Source organism: Excalfactoria chinensis, chromosome 6 (assembly GCF_039878825.1).
Source record: "Excalfactoria chinensis isolate bCotChi1 chromosome 6, bCotChi1.hap2, whole genome shotgun sequence".
NCBI classification, from domain to species: Eukaryota; Metazoa; Chordata; class Aves; order Galliformes; family Phasianidae; genus Excalfactoria; species Excalfactoria chinensis.
The window spans coordinates 35,585,703-35,602,465 of NC_092830.1; the positions used below are offsets into that span (position 1 = coordinate 35,585,703).

The window sequence follows — 16,763 nt, forward strand, 5'->3', positions numbered from 1 at the left end:
TGGCTCACTCAGGCACCAGAGTACGACCATGGCCTTTGTTTTCTGCTCTGACGCTGCTTGCATAACACTGCAAGAGATCACATCATCCAGGCCTGCAGCTCTGACATTGCTCAGACATGATGCAAGGAAACTGGCACCTGGGATGCTGAGTGTGATGCTGCTCTGAGGAAGGCAGAGAGGGCTGCACTGCTTGTACTGCTGTTCCTGACCAACAGCCAGCATTGGAGCATCACATAGTGGAGTGATTTTGGTCGACTATTCCTTCGCCCTAATAGCATTGTTAATTCTAATGGGATTCTGAAGTTTGCCAAATCAAGTAACATAAATTATATCTCTAATAATAAAATAAAATAAAAGGCAGCAGCTTGTTTTATCTTTAAAGGATTTTTTCTTGATTGCATTTGTTCAGATTTATGTTACTTCTGGTCAAAAGTGAAACTGCTAATTAAATACTTCCACAGTTACTGCCGTGCCAGCGCAGTGCAATGGAATCTAAATGAATTAAGTTGTGTTTGTGTTGTGTACCCCACTGATAAACTGCAGTGAGAAATGAGGGTGTTAAAGCTGGGGGGACTCATGCAGTTAGCTCAGCTCTAAGCAGCCCAGCCCACCAGCAGTGGGAGCAAAGGGGTGTTCCCAAAGCACTCTGTTACCTGCAGCCATTAACCTCTTATTACCCATTGAAACTTGAATGCCCTGCGAGGTGCACAGACCAGTGTGAATTTCTACTCTTTTATTATTATTATTACAAAACCAACTGAGCTCCATAATGTTCCAGGTTCAATGCAGGGCTTTAAGGTATTGGACTTCTAACGTCTTCCATATAGGAACCTTTGCATTTTCTGTTAGAATAAATCTACTCCTGCTGCTCTCTTTTAGATAGTGTCATCTGCCACAGCTGAGAGAAAACGAATGCCCAGTGGGGTTATTTGGCTTTTACAAAGTCTTGGTTGGAATCTTTGTGTTTTCTGAACTTCCAGCACTGAATCCTGTGCCTAGAACAACCCAGTGCCCTCACACTGCCCTGCACAGGCATCTTTCTATGGTGGAGCTGAGCAGGTCATTTGCAGATTATACAGTCTCCATCCTCTACACTTCATCCAACAAAAGAACAGGAACTACGTGCTCCTAACAAGCCCAGTATTCATTAGGCTTTGTGTTGCTGTTAAGTGTTCTTTTCTGCTCTGTGTGCAGAGCACGTAGCAGGGAGCACAGGGGGAGGTGTGCTTTTCGGTTGGGAAGTTAAACGTGAAATAAAGTTAGCCAGTCAGATCAACTCCTGGAGATGGGAGACGTATTGTCAGCTTAGGTAAGATGTAGCTTCATGTCTCGGGGCTGTGCAAGCGTGCACTCGTGGTGACATTTTGATAGAGTGACACAAGGAACATCTTGTACACTGTGGAAGATACAGAAGTCTAAATAAGTTAATACAAGCAATGTGCCTTTTAGCTGCCTTCTCTTCTATCCGTAAAGTATGAAGAAAACCCTAAAATTTCACGTGTGTGTAAGTGTTGGTGATCTGTGGGAAACACAGCAAGTTTCAGCTTGATTATTGGTTGAGCAGCTCTTCTTTGGTTTGGGTTTCTAGTATCCCGTACTTAACCTCTTGAGAGATAAATTACAACACATATTTCAGGAAAGCCTGATCTTGAGAAACGCCGTCTTGCATTTGAACTGTATGAGAGTTTATGGTTATGGCTTTTGAAACAATTATCTCCTACCAAGTCAGTGGCCATTCATTAGCTCTGAAATGTGGTTTTTTCCTCTTTAAAGGTCAGCATAAAATCAAGTTCATCCCAGAAATGGTGGGACCTATCTTGGAAATGACGCTTATCCCCGAAACGGAGCTTCGCAAAGCTACGATCCCCATCTTCTTCGATATGATGCAGTGTGAATTTCATTCCACCAGAAGCTTCCAGATGGTAAGCAGTAAGCAACGACTATTGGAAGGCAGAAGACAGATTTAGCTGTTCGTTGACAGAAACGTATGAATTTTTGTTGCTTCGTTATTTGTTTTGGAAGAAAAATATAATTATGGATTTGTTTGTTTTCTGTGACTCTGAATAGCTATAGAGTTTTAATCTGAAGGTTTTAAATTCTGACTGAAGGCAAAATTTGCACGAGGTAAATGAAACCTTTCTTTATGCTACAGCAGGAGAGCAAAGACAGATGTCTTAAATTTCACTGTGACTTAGCGAAGGGGTTTGCTTCTCAGTTCAGTTGAACGTGAAGAGAAGACTGATAATGTGACAAAAGTAGCTGTAATGCATACAAATTCATCACCTCTAGTATCGTGCAGCTTTGATTCTATTAACTTTATTTTTATTGTTGAAGAGGAAAAGGGGCTGACCAACCAGTGGCATCTTATCTTCCTGCTAGATAGTTAATGCAACATCCAAACTACTGGTGGAGTATTTTATCCTATTCTCATTTCATGTGCTAAAGGAAGTCCTTGAATAAGTGCACACTGATAGCTGAAGGCTTTGAGAGACAAATAAGATGAAGGAGAGTTTCTTGAGATTCTTCATTTTACCTTCTTTCCCTTGAAACTTGAACTTACAGATTGAGCGTAAAACTGGTTAAGCCGCTTAGTTTTGTAACATAAACCAGTGTAGCTACTTTAGACAGGGAAATCTGTGTCCATTCAGGATATGACTTTGAAAACTTTGCAGTACAGTTTGATGCATCGCTTAGGTTCTTTTTTTTCCCATTCTCGTAGCATTTTTCTTTCTTGGATGGGAAGTCTTATCTTTTTTCTGTATTTTTTAGTGAGCTGTTATTCATAACCAGCTCTTAATCTGTAGCCAAAATAAATGAATGCCTGCGTGAAGAGATTTAAACATGGGGAAATTGCATCAGCTTTATTACTTTGATTTGTTCTACGCTGGATGCTGTATGGAAAGGTTGAAAACTGTGTTTTGGATCCATCCAATTACTGCATAATCATTCTTTCTTATGTTTGACTCTGATGATACTGTAAAGATTGAAATGCTCGCTGGGATGCCATTTAAACTGTTTCCTGTCAGACACTCACTTTGTTACATGCCGTGTTTTATTTGTACAATTATATGGATCATGAATAATCCGAGGGTAACTTTATGGCTAAATTTATGGCCCTGTGTTTTCTTGATGGAAGAAAACCAGCTCTGTGTGGAATGTTTGGGTGGTTTTAAGAAATGAGCATCTTCAATGTTTCACACAATTTTTTTTTGTCTTTTGAGAAGAAAAATGCCTGGTGCTAAAGTCGGAGTTGTCCCGGATTATAGATAGTCAACATGTATTTCTTGTGTCAGTACTGCTGCTTTCTTTATGGACATAACATTGATGTGTCGGGTACAGCAGTAGTAAGCCTTTTCTTATTGCATTTGGGGTGAACCGTGATGTCAGATGGAATAACCAGTCTATCCATTTATAATTTTACAGATAATGAAGTGATATGCGTGCTAGGGCTCTGAGATGGGTGTTTGGGGATTGAAGATACCAGCAATTTCCTTAGTTTTCAGGGTTGCACCCTTTCAGCTCTCACAATTGCATGCATCCTTCTTCTGCAGGCAGTCATCCCTGGTGCGCTGTCACTGGGTCACCACTTACTTCTCCAAACAAGGGCAGGGGGGCTGACCTTATCTGCGAGGCAGAAAAGGCGTTTGGTCCTTCAGTCTTTTTGTTAGGTGTAACTTGTCAGCCCCGTTCAGCATCAGACCTCGTCTGATGTCTCTGAGACACATGCATGCAGCCAGCAGAGGATGTGTTCAAAATGCCATACAAACCCCATAAGAGTTGTCCGCCTGCTAAGAGATTCCCTATAGCATCCAGTTGCAGACCCTGGTAAGGCTTAGTGCTGACGGTCTGGAAATGTGAACATCACAAGCCGATGTCAATCCAAGTTGGCTGTGGCCATATGGAGGTTGAGGTATGACTGGAACTGATCCAGAGAACCAAACAAATGCAATTCCCCTCAGCTTCCCAAACTTTGATTGTTTTGTCTGTCTTTCAGGCAATAACTTGTTTGTCAACAGTAGTGTTTGATATCTTCTGAATGATGGAAACAGATGTAAAATAATTTAAGTATTACCCAGTACCTAGGCAAGTTTTCATACTTAATCTGCCAATGTAACATACAGCGTTTCGGTATGTGTGTGCAACTACCAATTATTACTGTCTAGTCTTGCTTTTAAAGAGAAGTTCAAAACCGAATGGTTGGCTGCTGTTAAACTAATCTGCCAGAAATCCAATTATCTAACCTTATTAGTCACATCAGCAAGGGTTTAAATTGGCTCCACTTCTCCAGCAGATGTGCAAACCTCATGATGTGTGTGGGAGGAATTTGCAGAACTTCTACGATGCCGTGATGGCTCGTGTTTTTGAACAGACAGCTTTCCCCATGGCTGTTTTAATTTCTGTATGAATTGGTAAAACCAGTAACAGGCAGAATGGGGATTTTGCTCTTCCGCTATATATAGCCCTGAGAAGAAGCAGAAGATAAATTCCTCTAAATTAAAGGCTGACTGAATTAAAAGCTGGAGTTACCCATCTCTGTCCTCTCCCTTTTATGGTGCTTTGAAGCATTATATAGGCTTCAAAGTAGCCTGTACCTCAAAGCATGAATCTGATACTAAAGTCTGTGTGAGACTGAAGCTTCCCTGTAGAAGAAAATGCCTCCTTCTCCACTATTCTATTTCCCCTTTGCTTGTTTTACTAGTAAGCCTTCCAGATCAAAGGGAATATGTCAGAGCCACGGAAGCCATGAAGGAATGTTGCTTTGATTGTTCAAGGCCTGGTCAGGTGAGCGTGATGGATCCCGCAGTGACAGCAGGGGAGGAGGTTTGTCATGATACAGTCATTTCACTGAAGTATATGGTATTTGAAGCACTGAAAGCCCCAACCCCTTACTTTGGCAGCCTGTTCCTTCCATCTGTCACTTCCTCTAGTTCCATTTCTTACGAACGTTCCGGTTTGTTTGCCTACCCAAAACTTTAACTTGCCTTTTATAAACCCGTCGTGGCTGATTTAATTCTGTTCATTTTGAGCTGAGCCGGTTCGTAGAGAGGTGCAAGTGTAGGATGTGGTAAAAAGCGTGGCATGGAGAAAGCAGGAGGCAGAGGGAGGTGCTTGTCTTTGGCAAAGGGAGGCATTGGACAGCTTCTCCCAATCTCATAGCGCTGCATCGCAATATGATTACTTTACATTGTTCTGATGCGTATAAATGAGTAGAAGTAATTATTTGAAGATGCAAGAGTATCCCATTAATAAGGTAAGGGGTTAAGTCAGAAGCCCTGCTCTAGTCTTTATTCTCCAATGTTATGACACATCGAATAACAAAGAAGGAACAGCCCTCGCGTCCAAAATAACCCCCCCACTCTGCAGTAGTGAACATGCCGAAGTTACAAGTCCCATATGTCTGGTTTTCAGGCTGAGCAGCATTATTAAGGAGGATTGTCAAAGTGTCCAGTGGTGTTAGTGTCAGAGTTATAAGCATGCAAGATACAGCTTGTGTTCTTCTGCTGTAAGAATAAGGAGCTGTGTGAAAGTAATGGTCTGAGGAAAGAGCCCCAAAACCAGAACAACACATCTGTTCCATTTTATACAAATTGGAAAGCCACTTAGCATAATAGAGCCATTGCCAAAAAGATAGAAAAATGATAGAGAAATGCATAATGAATGAATGCATAATGCAAAATCATATAGAAATGCATAATCAATGAATGCATAATACAGATGATTGCTAAAATAAAACTATGGCTGCATCTAAAGTACCTCGAGCTAATGTTCTGTTGTGAAGAGAATTAAATGAGGAAAGATGGGAAGAAATGAGGGGAAAACCCTTTTAATTCATTTCCAGCATTTAACAATAAATCCTAGTGTCATCAAGGCAGCGATACCAGCATTTTAATTTGCTCTGTAATTTCTTGTTGGTTATCAATGAGTTTCAAATTGATATAATTCTTCTTAGTTAGCTGGTTTACTTGGGGGTATCTCACATTTTACTACCTGTAGTTCCCTCTTAGGTCTTTCTTTACCAGCTCTGAACCCTGCGTTAGCCTCACCCTCTCCATGCTGTAGATGCTATAGAACAGAAGTGATTGAAGTGTAAATGTTTCAGTTCTATTTATTTTCTGGTCCTTCAGGATATTGGTATTCTTCCCTCACCTCATCTAATAGCAAGGGAAAAATCTGATACAGCGAGTCCAGAAACATCCCAAATCCCTTTGTATTAAATGGCCACTGGAGCTGCTTGCTGACCGTGATGCTTTGGGAAAATGGGAAATGGAACAGGCAAAACTTCTGGGAATTGCCACAACCTTCGTAGTGGCCTTTTAACAAAGTTTCAAAGGGTCTTTGTGTTATTTCTGTGCTAGGACTAATTCCCGATGGTGTTATCTGTTCTTTGAAACTTATATGGCAGATTCATTATTATCCCGTATCTAAACAAATTCATAGCAGCTTGGAGGACTGAAAGACCTCCTCATCTACAGCTAGATTAAATTGTCAGCTGGTGTTGCAGTTGCAGCCTGCCCACACTTTAGGTTTAGGTAAAGCTAAACCCATAGTGATTAGCTGAGCAGGCACTTGAAGATGCTTGATAGCTTACATTGATTTGTAACCACTGTTTTCTCAATATGAGAGATTGTAACAGACAGATAAGCAGTGGATATACTCTGTGCTAAAGTTCATGCACATATCCTAAAGGGAAGCTGAGATCTCGATCAGCTACAAGGAAAAGTTGATAATAATTTCCTATAATCTTCCTAGCATCACCCCTCAAGCTTTCGCTGCCAACAGAAAGATATGAATCTAGCTCATCGATAGTACCAGATATATCCCTTAAGTCTCCAGAAGGAACCTCAGCAAGTGTCACTGTCTGTAACAGGAACATGGAAAATGCAGTGCTTCTTCACTGGAACAGGTTGCCCAAAGAGGTTGTGGATGCCCCATCCCTGCAGGCATTCAAGGCCAGGCTGGATGTGGCTCTGGGCAGCCTGGGCTGCTGGTTGGTGACCCTGCACACAACAGGGGGTTGGAACTGGATGAGCACTGTGGGCCTTTGCAACCCAGACCAGTAAATTCCTTTGCTATAATTGCAGTCCTGACTTGTGTTGGAGATTTTTACATCATAGGCCAGATGCAGCATCCCAGAGCCATGTGCTCATGTGACTCCATGGCCCCATCCTTTCCCTGTCTTGAAAGACCATAGCTGTATGAACCATGCTGTGTGCCAATGAAGCCTTCTTTTGTGGAGAGAAGGAATCCTGACAGTGTTAAGCAACGTTTAGTCATCTGGGTTGAGTGATCTGAGCCACACCATCTCCTTGATAGGTGTGAGGAATGATTGCAGAGCAAGGGATGCTGTTAATGGTCCTTTCCTTTTAAAAACCTCAAAACGCCACAGCTCGACCCAAGAGGGCTGGCACAACAAAGCCCAGATTTACAGAGGTTTAAGTAAAATGGATATCAGAAGAATAGTCATGGTCCTGCGTGACAAATGTAATTGCTCTTCTTCATATGAGTAATCTCTTCCTAAAAAATACATCACCTACAGGGCTCCTGCTGGCAGCAAGTGTCATTTTTCACATCGGTATGGAAAGTCAATTTCTTTCTGGTCTCATTAGAGAACATGAATTTTGTGACTTCTCTGTTTCATCGTCGCATTGCCTCACTGTTTTATTTGACACATCCTTTTACTGTGGGAGCGTGTTTCAGCTTGGGGTTGCCTCTTAGAGGAGGTGGATTGCATTATTCTTCCCATTCTCATTTTCCTGTCATTTTTGAATTATGGATTCATGGTATTAAAAACCTTATTTCACTTCACTTTCCATTCATTCCTTCACAAATAAAGTAGCGCAACAGTGGAACAGGTTACCCGGAGAGGCTGTGTAATCAGCCATCCAAGGAGATCTTCAGGACTTGGCTGAGTTACAGTTGGCCTGTTCTGTGTTGGAAATGATTTTGCATCACCTGGGAGTTTGGACTAAATGACCTTTGAGATCTGTTCCAGTCAGCGTCCCTGCGAGGCTTTTTGTGGATGATTTGGGGTGTGAGAGCACCTTTGAGATTAAATAATCTGACCTTTTGGTTTTTCATCTCCAAAACAGTCAAGCGTAATAATAAACATTGTTTAGGGTAGAATATCTGTTGTTTGGGTACTTAGTTGATTTTATCTCTATGCGCACAATGCAATCTCAAGGTAGGATATCCTGACAGCTCGCAGTTAGGCTGAATTGTGCACGTTGTTAGCCTGTATCCCAAATTTGCTGTGAGCAGTAGGTGAGCAGGACGTTCTCTGCAGTTACTCATCATGATAGCTCGTAGCCGCTGAACTCACAGCAGAGATTGTTATTTCTCTGTTCTTAAGACAATTCTGGCTGGCTGCCATACGGAATGGAAAAATAGCTTTCCCAGCTCAAATGCAGAGGGTGAAAACTCTGGGGTGGGCTGTGAAGGTAGGAGACTCTGAACGTTGGTGAAGCTGATGATGAGAAAACTGTGGAGGGTTTTGAAATGGAGGCAAGAAGCGTCCTGATCTGACTGTGGGTTTTTACAGTGCAGTATCCAAACTACTACAGAGCCTGGTAAGGTAATCAGGGAATCATTTGTCCTAGTAAATAGTTGTGCTTTGGTGCTTTTGGTGTAATATAAACAATCAAACCCTATATACAGGGACATCTCCACTGCATTTTGTATGCAGTCTCAGCTTGGCCAGAGTGCTGGACGCTGAGCAGAGCGTGACCCTGCAGGAGGGTGTGCGGACACCTCCAGCCGTGGGGCTGCCATGCTGTTTCTCACCCCCCAGCGCTGCAGTCTTTGACCTGTTCTGCTCACAGTTACCTCACCACGTACATACAGCAGTTGTTTCGGGACCAAGGTGCTGTGGCAGAGATAAGGTCAAGCGTCTGCTTGATATTTGACAGAGATGTTATGATGACCTCAGCTGGCAGAGGAAGGGCTGCGTGGGCAGAGCGCAGCATTCAGTGTGTTGGCAGAAGGGCTGGCGGTGGATGGAGCTACACCTCCTCAAAGTGATATAAATTAAGGTGGTATAAAAGTGCTCTCTTGTCGTCAGAGTTTCATCGTGACACAAGTCTTTTGGCAAGGGGTGTGTGATCTCACACTCCTTGCTGAAATTAATACGCCATCAGAACTTTGCATTGTGGGCTAGAAAAATGCAGCATCCTCTATAACCAAACCAAGCTGCTGGCTGCAGATGAAAACTCAACTTCCCCAGCTTCCCTTGGGCCTGACCCTATGGAAAATACCCATCCCCTGCTGTCTCTGCTGCCCTTTGATTGCTGTTTGTGCAGCAGCACCCTGGGGTGCCACATGCCACCCTGCTTGGCACATCATGGCTAGGAACAGGGTTCAGGCTCTCTCCGTGTGCACTGCCAGCTGGGGTACTTGGGGCAGTGGTCCCTTGTCCAGGTGCCAGTTACCAGCCCTCTGCAGAGACTGCTGGGCTGGCAGGATGCTCCACAGAGATTTTTCCTTACGGCACGTAGGTTTTGATTTTATCTTTCAGCATAGATTTCAGCTAAATCTTCAGCACATGACCTCTATTGCACAGCTGCTCAAAGCTGCACTTGTTGCATCCTTGCTTATGGCCCTGGTGAAAGAAAAGTCCAATTTTACCTTCAGACTTGTAGCAGCAGCCTGTTTTCACTATTACTGAAAGCCCCATTCTGATGGGCAGTGGGAAGTGGCTTTAGCAGAGCAGCTAGGACTCTTGTCATTATAAGGCAGATGCCCTGTGAGGTGGAAACGCTTTATGAAGAGCAAGAAATGCTGTTTGGGTACTGGGGACCTGTGGCACAGGGAAGGAGAGCTCATGGCTGGAGTTGTGGTAATGCATCCTTAGCTTGGAAGGCTGTCGTGCTGGGCACTCTTCTGTTTTCGTTTGCACATGATACACTGTTATATTAACTGGAGATGCAAAGTACATCTCTTGACATTTACCAAAATGTTAGTACACTTTGTTCTTGCACAGGTGGCCCTTTGCTTCTCCTCTGAGTAGTCAGGTATTCCTGAAACAAGTGACAATGAAAAACCTGAAGCCAACAGCTCTGTCAATACATCCCTGCTCTGACTAATGGGGTCACAGTCACCTGCAGGAGGATCTTCTTTTCACCCTGGCTCTTGTGCTGAGGTTTCTTGGCAATAAGTTGAATCACTGCTGATGTGGATGTCTGTACTTATTTAATGCAGGGGTACGAATTAGATGATGAGACCGACTTGTCACATAGCAGTAGACCTAGAGTGATCCTTCCTCTGCTCATAGTTTGAATTCATTCCTAATCTGAGCCCTAGCAAAAGAGCAGCAGCAGTCAAACCCTCTGTAGCCATTAAAACTATGAATTACCCAGATTGCATTTAAAATGGTTTCTAATGCCTGCTTAAGTTTGCGTTATTTCCCCAGTCAGAATATTTACCCTTAAGTTGTTTGAAACAGATCCGTCCTGCTCTGCAGTGCCTTATTAATGGGTTTATTGAGTCATGCCACAGTAGGATCAATTCCTGTATGCTACAAAGGGACGGGATGTTAGCAGTGCTGGGGAGTTCAGCTGGCAGAGTAAGCCAACAACCTGAGCAGCCTTTGGTGTTATCAGCCATCTCCACTGGAGCTTTCTCAGCTCCCTTATTTTGCCTTTGTTTCTGTTGTCATTAGTGAGGGGGACATGGTGTCTTTTTTTCCTTCCTTATTTCCCTTCCTTGTCATTAAGCTCCTTATTTAGTTTTACCTAATGCAAATATTTAAGCTTCATTTAACAACATGACCAATGATTTCTTCAACAAAAAAAGATCCTTGTAGGGCAGCGGATCATCATGGATGGTCTAATACCAGCGACTGCAAACTCTTGAAGTCAATCAAGCTTTAAAATAGTGGCGGAACGTCTCACTGAGATGCCCAACCAATCTGTGAACCATTGAGACTGCAGCCATAAAGTGAAATATTTGCCATCTGATTATTTACGCTTGCTTTGTTTAATTATAGTTTGAAAATGAGATCATCACAAAACTGGATCACGAAGTGGAAGGAGGCAGAGGAGATGAGCAGTACAAAGTGTTATTTGACAAAATGTAAGTGTTGATCAGCGGCGAGATTGATGTCATGGCGGAGTCAGGAGAGAGGGCAATTAGACTACAATGAACTTTGTAGCCCAGAAATAATTAAAATCTGTTAATGGTGCGCGATATTTCAAGTCGCACCTGAGTCGAGGTTTTTTTTTCTATGCCTGGTTAACAAGGTGTGTGTAATTGGCTTTTTTTAGTCTCTTGGAGCACTGCAGGAAGCACAAATACCTCGCTAAGAGCGGTGAAACTTTTGTCAAGCTTGTTGTCCGCCTGATGGAGCGCTTGTTGGACTACAGGACCATCATGCACGATGAGAACAAGGAGAACCGCATGAGCTGCACCGTCAACGTGCTGGTAAGCAGGAATGTCCTGCCTGAATTGAGGAAGGGTTGGTTCATTGTACGCTGCTCGTGCTCGTTGCTGGAAGCATTGGGGTATGAGATTTTATTAGCACGAAATCAGCACATCCAGAAAAACTGTGTTAAAGTTTAGAGACCTCTAACATACTGCTGGCTAGATTTGATGTTTTTCATTAGGGCTCAGTACTAAACTGCTAGCAGTTAGGGAAACATAGCTCCTATCTGCGTAATGTTATCAACACATGCTTCATTTCAGTGTGTGGGGTACAGACAGTGCTTATTGCCTAATGCACTGTGGCCGATAGATTTCATTCGGCTGGGCTGGAAAGATCTCAGTAAATAGTTTGTAGCTTTAGCACTTGGGATTGCTGCAAATGGGCTCAGCTCATGCAGCACAGCCTTTGTGCTGCAGTGTCGTGCAAGCTGTAAACGAAATGAGAGAGAGTGTAGAGACATCAAGTCAGAGATTGGGATTTTATTTTTAGTTTGTTTTTCCTCTCTGTGCACATCAGAAAGCATCAGAATGTTTAGTAAACGGGGAAGGAGGGGGAACTCGGAGAGATGTCACCGGCTGTTGATGCAGCGAATGCCCTTGGGTTGCTGCAGAAAGGCACGGTGTCCTCCTGAGCAGAACTGGAGTTACAGAAAGCTGCAGTTAGCACCAGGCAAGATAGGAAATAAAAAATCACACGCTCTACATGCTCTGAAGCACGACGACAATGTAAAAAACGAGGGAAATTTCCTAAGGAAGGTGAATGGATTCATCTTTCCTTTCATTGTAATTCTCTTGAGAGCCTTCCCAGTAATTCCTGCCGTAGTGGCCGCAGGGGAACCGATGGCACGTGTAGGGTTTGGTTTTGTTTTCTCTGTCTCCTGATGGTGATTCTGCCATCGGAATTCTTCAGGTGGTTGCAGGTGATAAATCCTGCGGGTGATGTACTGCTGTCAAGTTAAATCACAGTGAGTTACCCACACACAGCCCTGCCACCCAAGTCTGCAGAAAATGGATGAAAGCGTCGTGGGGCAGAACTTCACTTAGCTTTCAGTAGGCATGATTTAAAACCCGAGGTTGATTTGAAAGTCCTGTTTGCCCTCCAGGGCCAATACAGTCTTTTCATCATTCTCCATGCACCTGAAGTGAAATTTATGCCTTTGCAAAATCTGACCCAGGGCCAACGCTCAGTGTAATTCCCAGCTGAGGTCTCAAAAGAGTTCTTAATTGGGCCTTTAATAATACACAGGCTTTTGCAGGATTAGGTTTGCCTGTATCGACTATAGTTTAAGTCAGAGGTTTTGATATGCGTTTAAGCCAATGCTGATGTTAAGGAAAAATAGAAGCCCTCTCTTTTCCCTTGGCTGCTTGTTCCTACCTCTGCCAGCCCTGGCAAAGCATGTGTGCAGCCAAGGGAGCAGGCAGGCCAGAGGAGGGATGGTGCTGGGAGCTCGCTCTGAGAAAACAAAGTGATAAACAGAGCAGGAGAGGAGGGCTTTCTGGGGAGCGTCGTTTCATTTGGTTCAGTTTGTCTTTTGAGTTCAACCCGAAACTAGAGAGTTGACTCATCTGGAATCATATGTGCACTAAAAACCTGCTCTTTTGCAACAGTGTAGATTCCATTACATGTTTTGGGTCTCCTTGAAGGGGATGAGTTTGTATCAGGCTTATGCATGTACTGTTGTTGGGCTCGTGAATGTTTTAGTGCCTGCACACACTGGTTTAATTTAGCGCTGAAATACACAGTAATTCAGTGGAGGGCATAAATTTCTTTGTAATTTGTTTTCTTAGATATTTTTCTAACTTTTGAAGGCAAACTTTAAATTAGATTCAGAAAAGCCTTTAATATCTCGCCCAATTTATCATACCCTGTGTTTACAATATTTGTAGTGTTAACTAGTTTATCTCAAGACCGGAGGCATTCAGACATTTCTGAAGGGAATGATGAGAATGAAGGCAGATAAATAACACTAATCTAACATTTTATTTCAAAGAAAGCTATTAGAATCCAAGGGCAGGTGATGTATTGCTCAGCTAAGGTTTAGAATTTAAAATCTGTAGAACAACTGTTTCTTAAAAATTAGGGTTTTATATATTACAGAATTTCAACTGAAATGGATAATGATGTGTGGCTGGCAAATGCCGGAAGCAAATATCTAATGGTAATGCTCTTGCAAATTCTTAACCTTTGCAGTAAGACAGAAGCCCTAATATGCTACATCATAAAGCATCAGGGTTGGATTTCGTAAGTTGAATAACTTGGGTTCTATCAGTAGAGGCAGATTTCGTTTCACTGTTTTGAGGTTGATGCCATCCAATAATGAACTTTTTGTTCATCATGTGTTCCTTATGCATTTCTTACTGTGAAATCAAAGACTTTGTAACAATTTTTTTTTTTTAATTTAATTTAATATTTTTTTTTTTCAGAATTTCTACAAGGAAATTGAGAGGGAAGAAATGTACATAAGGTTTGTAAACGTGACCGGTGACAAAAATCTGCTTAACTGTAGCAAAACTGAAGAGAATTAAGATCTTATTAAGCAGTCACTTGGGGGCTGAATGGAGAGATGTAATGGAAAGATGCAATGGAAAGATGTATTGGAAGACATTCTTTCTCTGAACCATCAGGACATTCAGAAGCTTATCCTCACTGAGAACAGTGAGCATTTGTAGTTAAACGCATGAGATTGTTTTTTGTATCCCCCTTCCAACTTCTTCAGTCTTATTATGATGAACACGTCAATAGGCATGAATGTTATCGCACGAGGAACATAAGTAAGTCAAAAGAAAACTGACTGAAGAAACAATTTTCCTTCCTAGTAAGGTAGAAAGTATGTGACTTGAGTAAAATGGGCTATTAAATAATAATGATGACTGATACTTACTTTAAAGCTTTTAGGAATCCTTCAAAATCTATTCTCACAGAAAGTGAAAATGGTAATATGTTGTTGTGCTTTTTGTAAACCTCAGGGTTCCTAGTCCTCTATTTGTACTTTAGCTTAAAATTGGCTAGACTGTTGTGCTGCAGTGATGAAGCTTTTCTTCGACTGCTATTTTAGGTAGCTAAGTATTATTCATGAATTCATTCTCAGATGCTTGTTATCTATTTGAAGACTTTTCTCTAGTAAACTCGCTTCCTATTGTTTAAATGGTTTTAATTATTGCTTTAATAAAGTGCAAAAATGAATAATATCTAGCAGAAGGCAGGATTGGGAACTGGGCATGCACTTTAAGTCACGAGTCTGCCTTGAACAGCAGGTTGCCCTCTTTGGCATCGATGTGACAATAAGCTCTCACTGTCCATCTCCCACTCAAATTCTCTCATAAATCTGTTAACAAACTTCTATCAAAAATATATAGATATTTTTAAATTCCCATTTAAAAAAGCTGACAAACAAATGAAGATAATCCCCTTTCAGAGGTTTGATGATATTGAAGTTGAGGAATCGGACTTGTTTGTTTCTTTAACTGATTAGTTAGAGCAATGTCCTTTGTATGGAACTCATTGCTCTTCACGAGTCACTGGGAGAAAAGCTCAGTGGAAATGCATGTGGTCCTAAATGGTTCTGAACACAGAAATATGAGCACTGAGAAATAATCCCAGATGTTTAAACAGGGATGAACTGTTGTTGTCTCCAGAACAAGTTCTTTTGAATTAATTTGTAACTTTTGATAGCCAACCTTTTCTAAGAAGGAATGCTTTTATTACTTTCAGATACCTGTACAAACTATGTGACCTGCACAAAGAATGTGATAACTATACGGAAGCTGCCTACACGTTGCTTCTGCATGCAAAGCTTCTTAAGGTAAACACTGCCATACATTATTGCAAGGTCTGGAACTCATGCTACCACTAATCAAAAGTAGTAGTGATTTTTGTCAGTCATGCAATCTGTATTTAAAACTGCTTAACATCTGTGCACTGTTTCTTGTTTCAGTTTAATGTTTTGCATGTGTAATTAATTCCTCAACATGCAGGAAACAAACCCTCTGCCATTAGTGTATGTATAGATGTATATGTATGAATGGAAGCACAGTCATGTAAAGACCACACATCAAAAACTGTAAAAGCTGTAATATAAATTTCCTTTAAATATCAAAATTATGCAGTGTGTGGAGGCATTTGTTTCTTATGACAACCTTGAGTAAGCCATAGGTATTATTACCGAAAGTGTGCTAATAGTAACCCCTTTTGTAATGGAAGCGTATCTCATTCCATGCTGTGAATTGTTCTTAGCAATCTTTCATTTAATCCGAGCAATCTCAAGAAAACTGGTGGTGTAAAATGTCTGAGAAACAGAGGACGCTTAATCAAGCTCTTCTAGAGGATGTATGAGGAATTATTTGTGCCTGAAAACTGAGTCAACTGCATCCAAGCTATAGAAGGACTAAGTCTGATGCAGAGCGTACTTGTGCAATTTGAATTAAGACACTTTGAAATATATGTACTATGTTTTAAATCAGAGCATTTTAAAATCAGATGGAGCCAATTCCATTTTTTCTTACAGAAAATCTTCAGAGACTGGATGAGTATCTTAATATACTCTTTTAATTTACTTGAAAGAACTATCCAGTTTTGTTTTATTATAATGTGGATCGATAGAAGATGGTAAATATGAGGGTAATCTTTATTATAGGCTTTCATCGCTAAGCAGATGTTTGTTTATAAATACACTTTATAGGCTGGAAATACTGTCTTTTAGAAGTGTATTGATCTGTCTCCTATAATATCATACCAGTTAGCCGTGGGTGGAGCAGCTTGGTGCTGCTTGGGGCGCAGCTGTATCATGCTGTGTAATGTCAAGTAGTTGAGCTATTCTTTCAAACCTGGAGGACAGGATTTTCAGTGACACTCATTATTCTCCTATGTTGCATCAGACTGATTTTAATGGGATCGCTCTTAGGTCAAGACTGAGAGCTTTGAAGAATTTCACCTGTAGATTTGCAAGAACTCTGTTTTCTCCAGATTACTGCAAGCTGATGATGTAAGCTTTGGAAAAGAGACTTTATGACATGAAATAAAACAGTTTTAATTTTCAACCCCAATAACACAAGACGGTGGCTCTTAGTCAACTCAAAAAATGCCTTTGCGTTGGAGACTTGCTGAAGTAGATCTCTTTCGTAAACATGGCTTTACAGTACAGAGCTGTGCTGTCATCAGTAGATCGAAGAGTTTCACTGTCTATTGTTTAGGAATGATGTAAAAATGGGAAGGCTTTAAGAGAGCCGTAAACAATAAGAGAAGCGAAGGAAGGTTCTGTCAGCAAGAAATGTCAAGTATTCTCTGGTTGGCCTGTCGAAAAGGGATCAGTTTGATCCCTTTCTTCTATTCCAAAAGTTATTTTTCTGGC

General features: G+C 41.6%; 1 protein-coding gene across 2 annotated transcripts in view; it reads left to right on the forward strand.

Annotated features, from left to right (window-relative positions):
- The window catches only part of DOCK1 (dedicator of cytokinesis 1), a 229,115-nt gene that overhangs the window by 164,097 nt on the left and 48,255 nt on the right, over positions 1-16,763 (forward strand). For both annotated transcript variants that reach the window (XM_072339424.1, XM_072339425.1), the window contains exons 33-37: positions 1,774-1,922; positions 10,982-11,067; positions 11,259-11,415; positions 13,840-13,880; positions 15,128-15,218. In XM_072339424.1, coding sequence (XP_072195525.1) covers positions 1,774-1,922; positions 10,982-11,067; positions 11,259-11,415; positions 13,840-13,880; positions 15,128-15,218 — 524 coding nt within the window. The remainder of the gene's footprint in view (positions 1-1,773; positions 1,923-10,981; positions 11,068-11,258; positions 11,416-13,839; positions 13,881-15,127; positions 15,219-16,763) is intronic.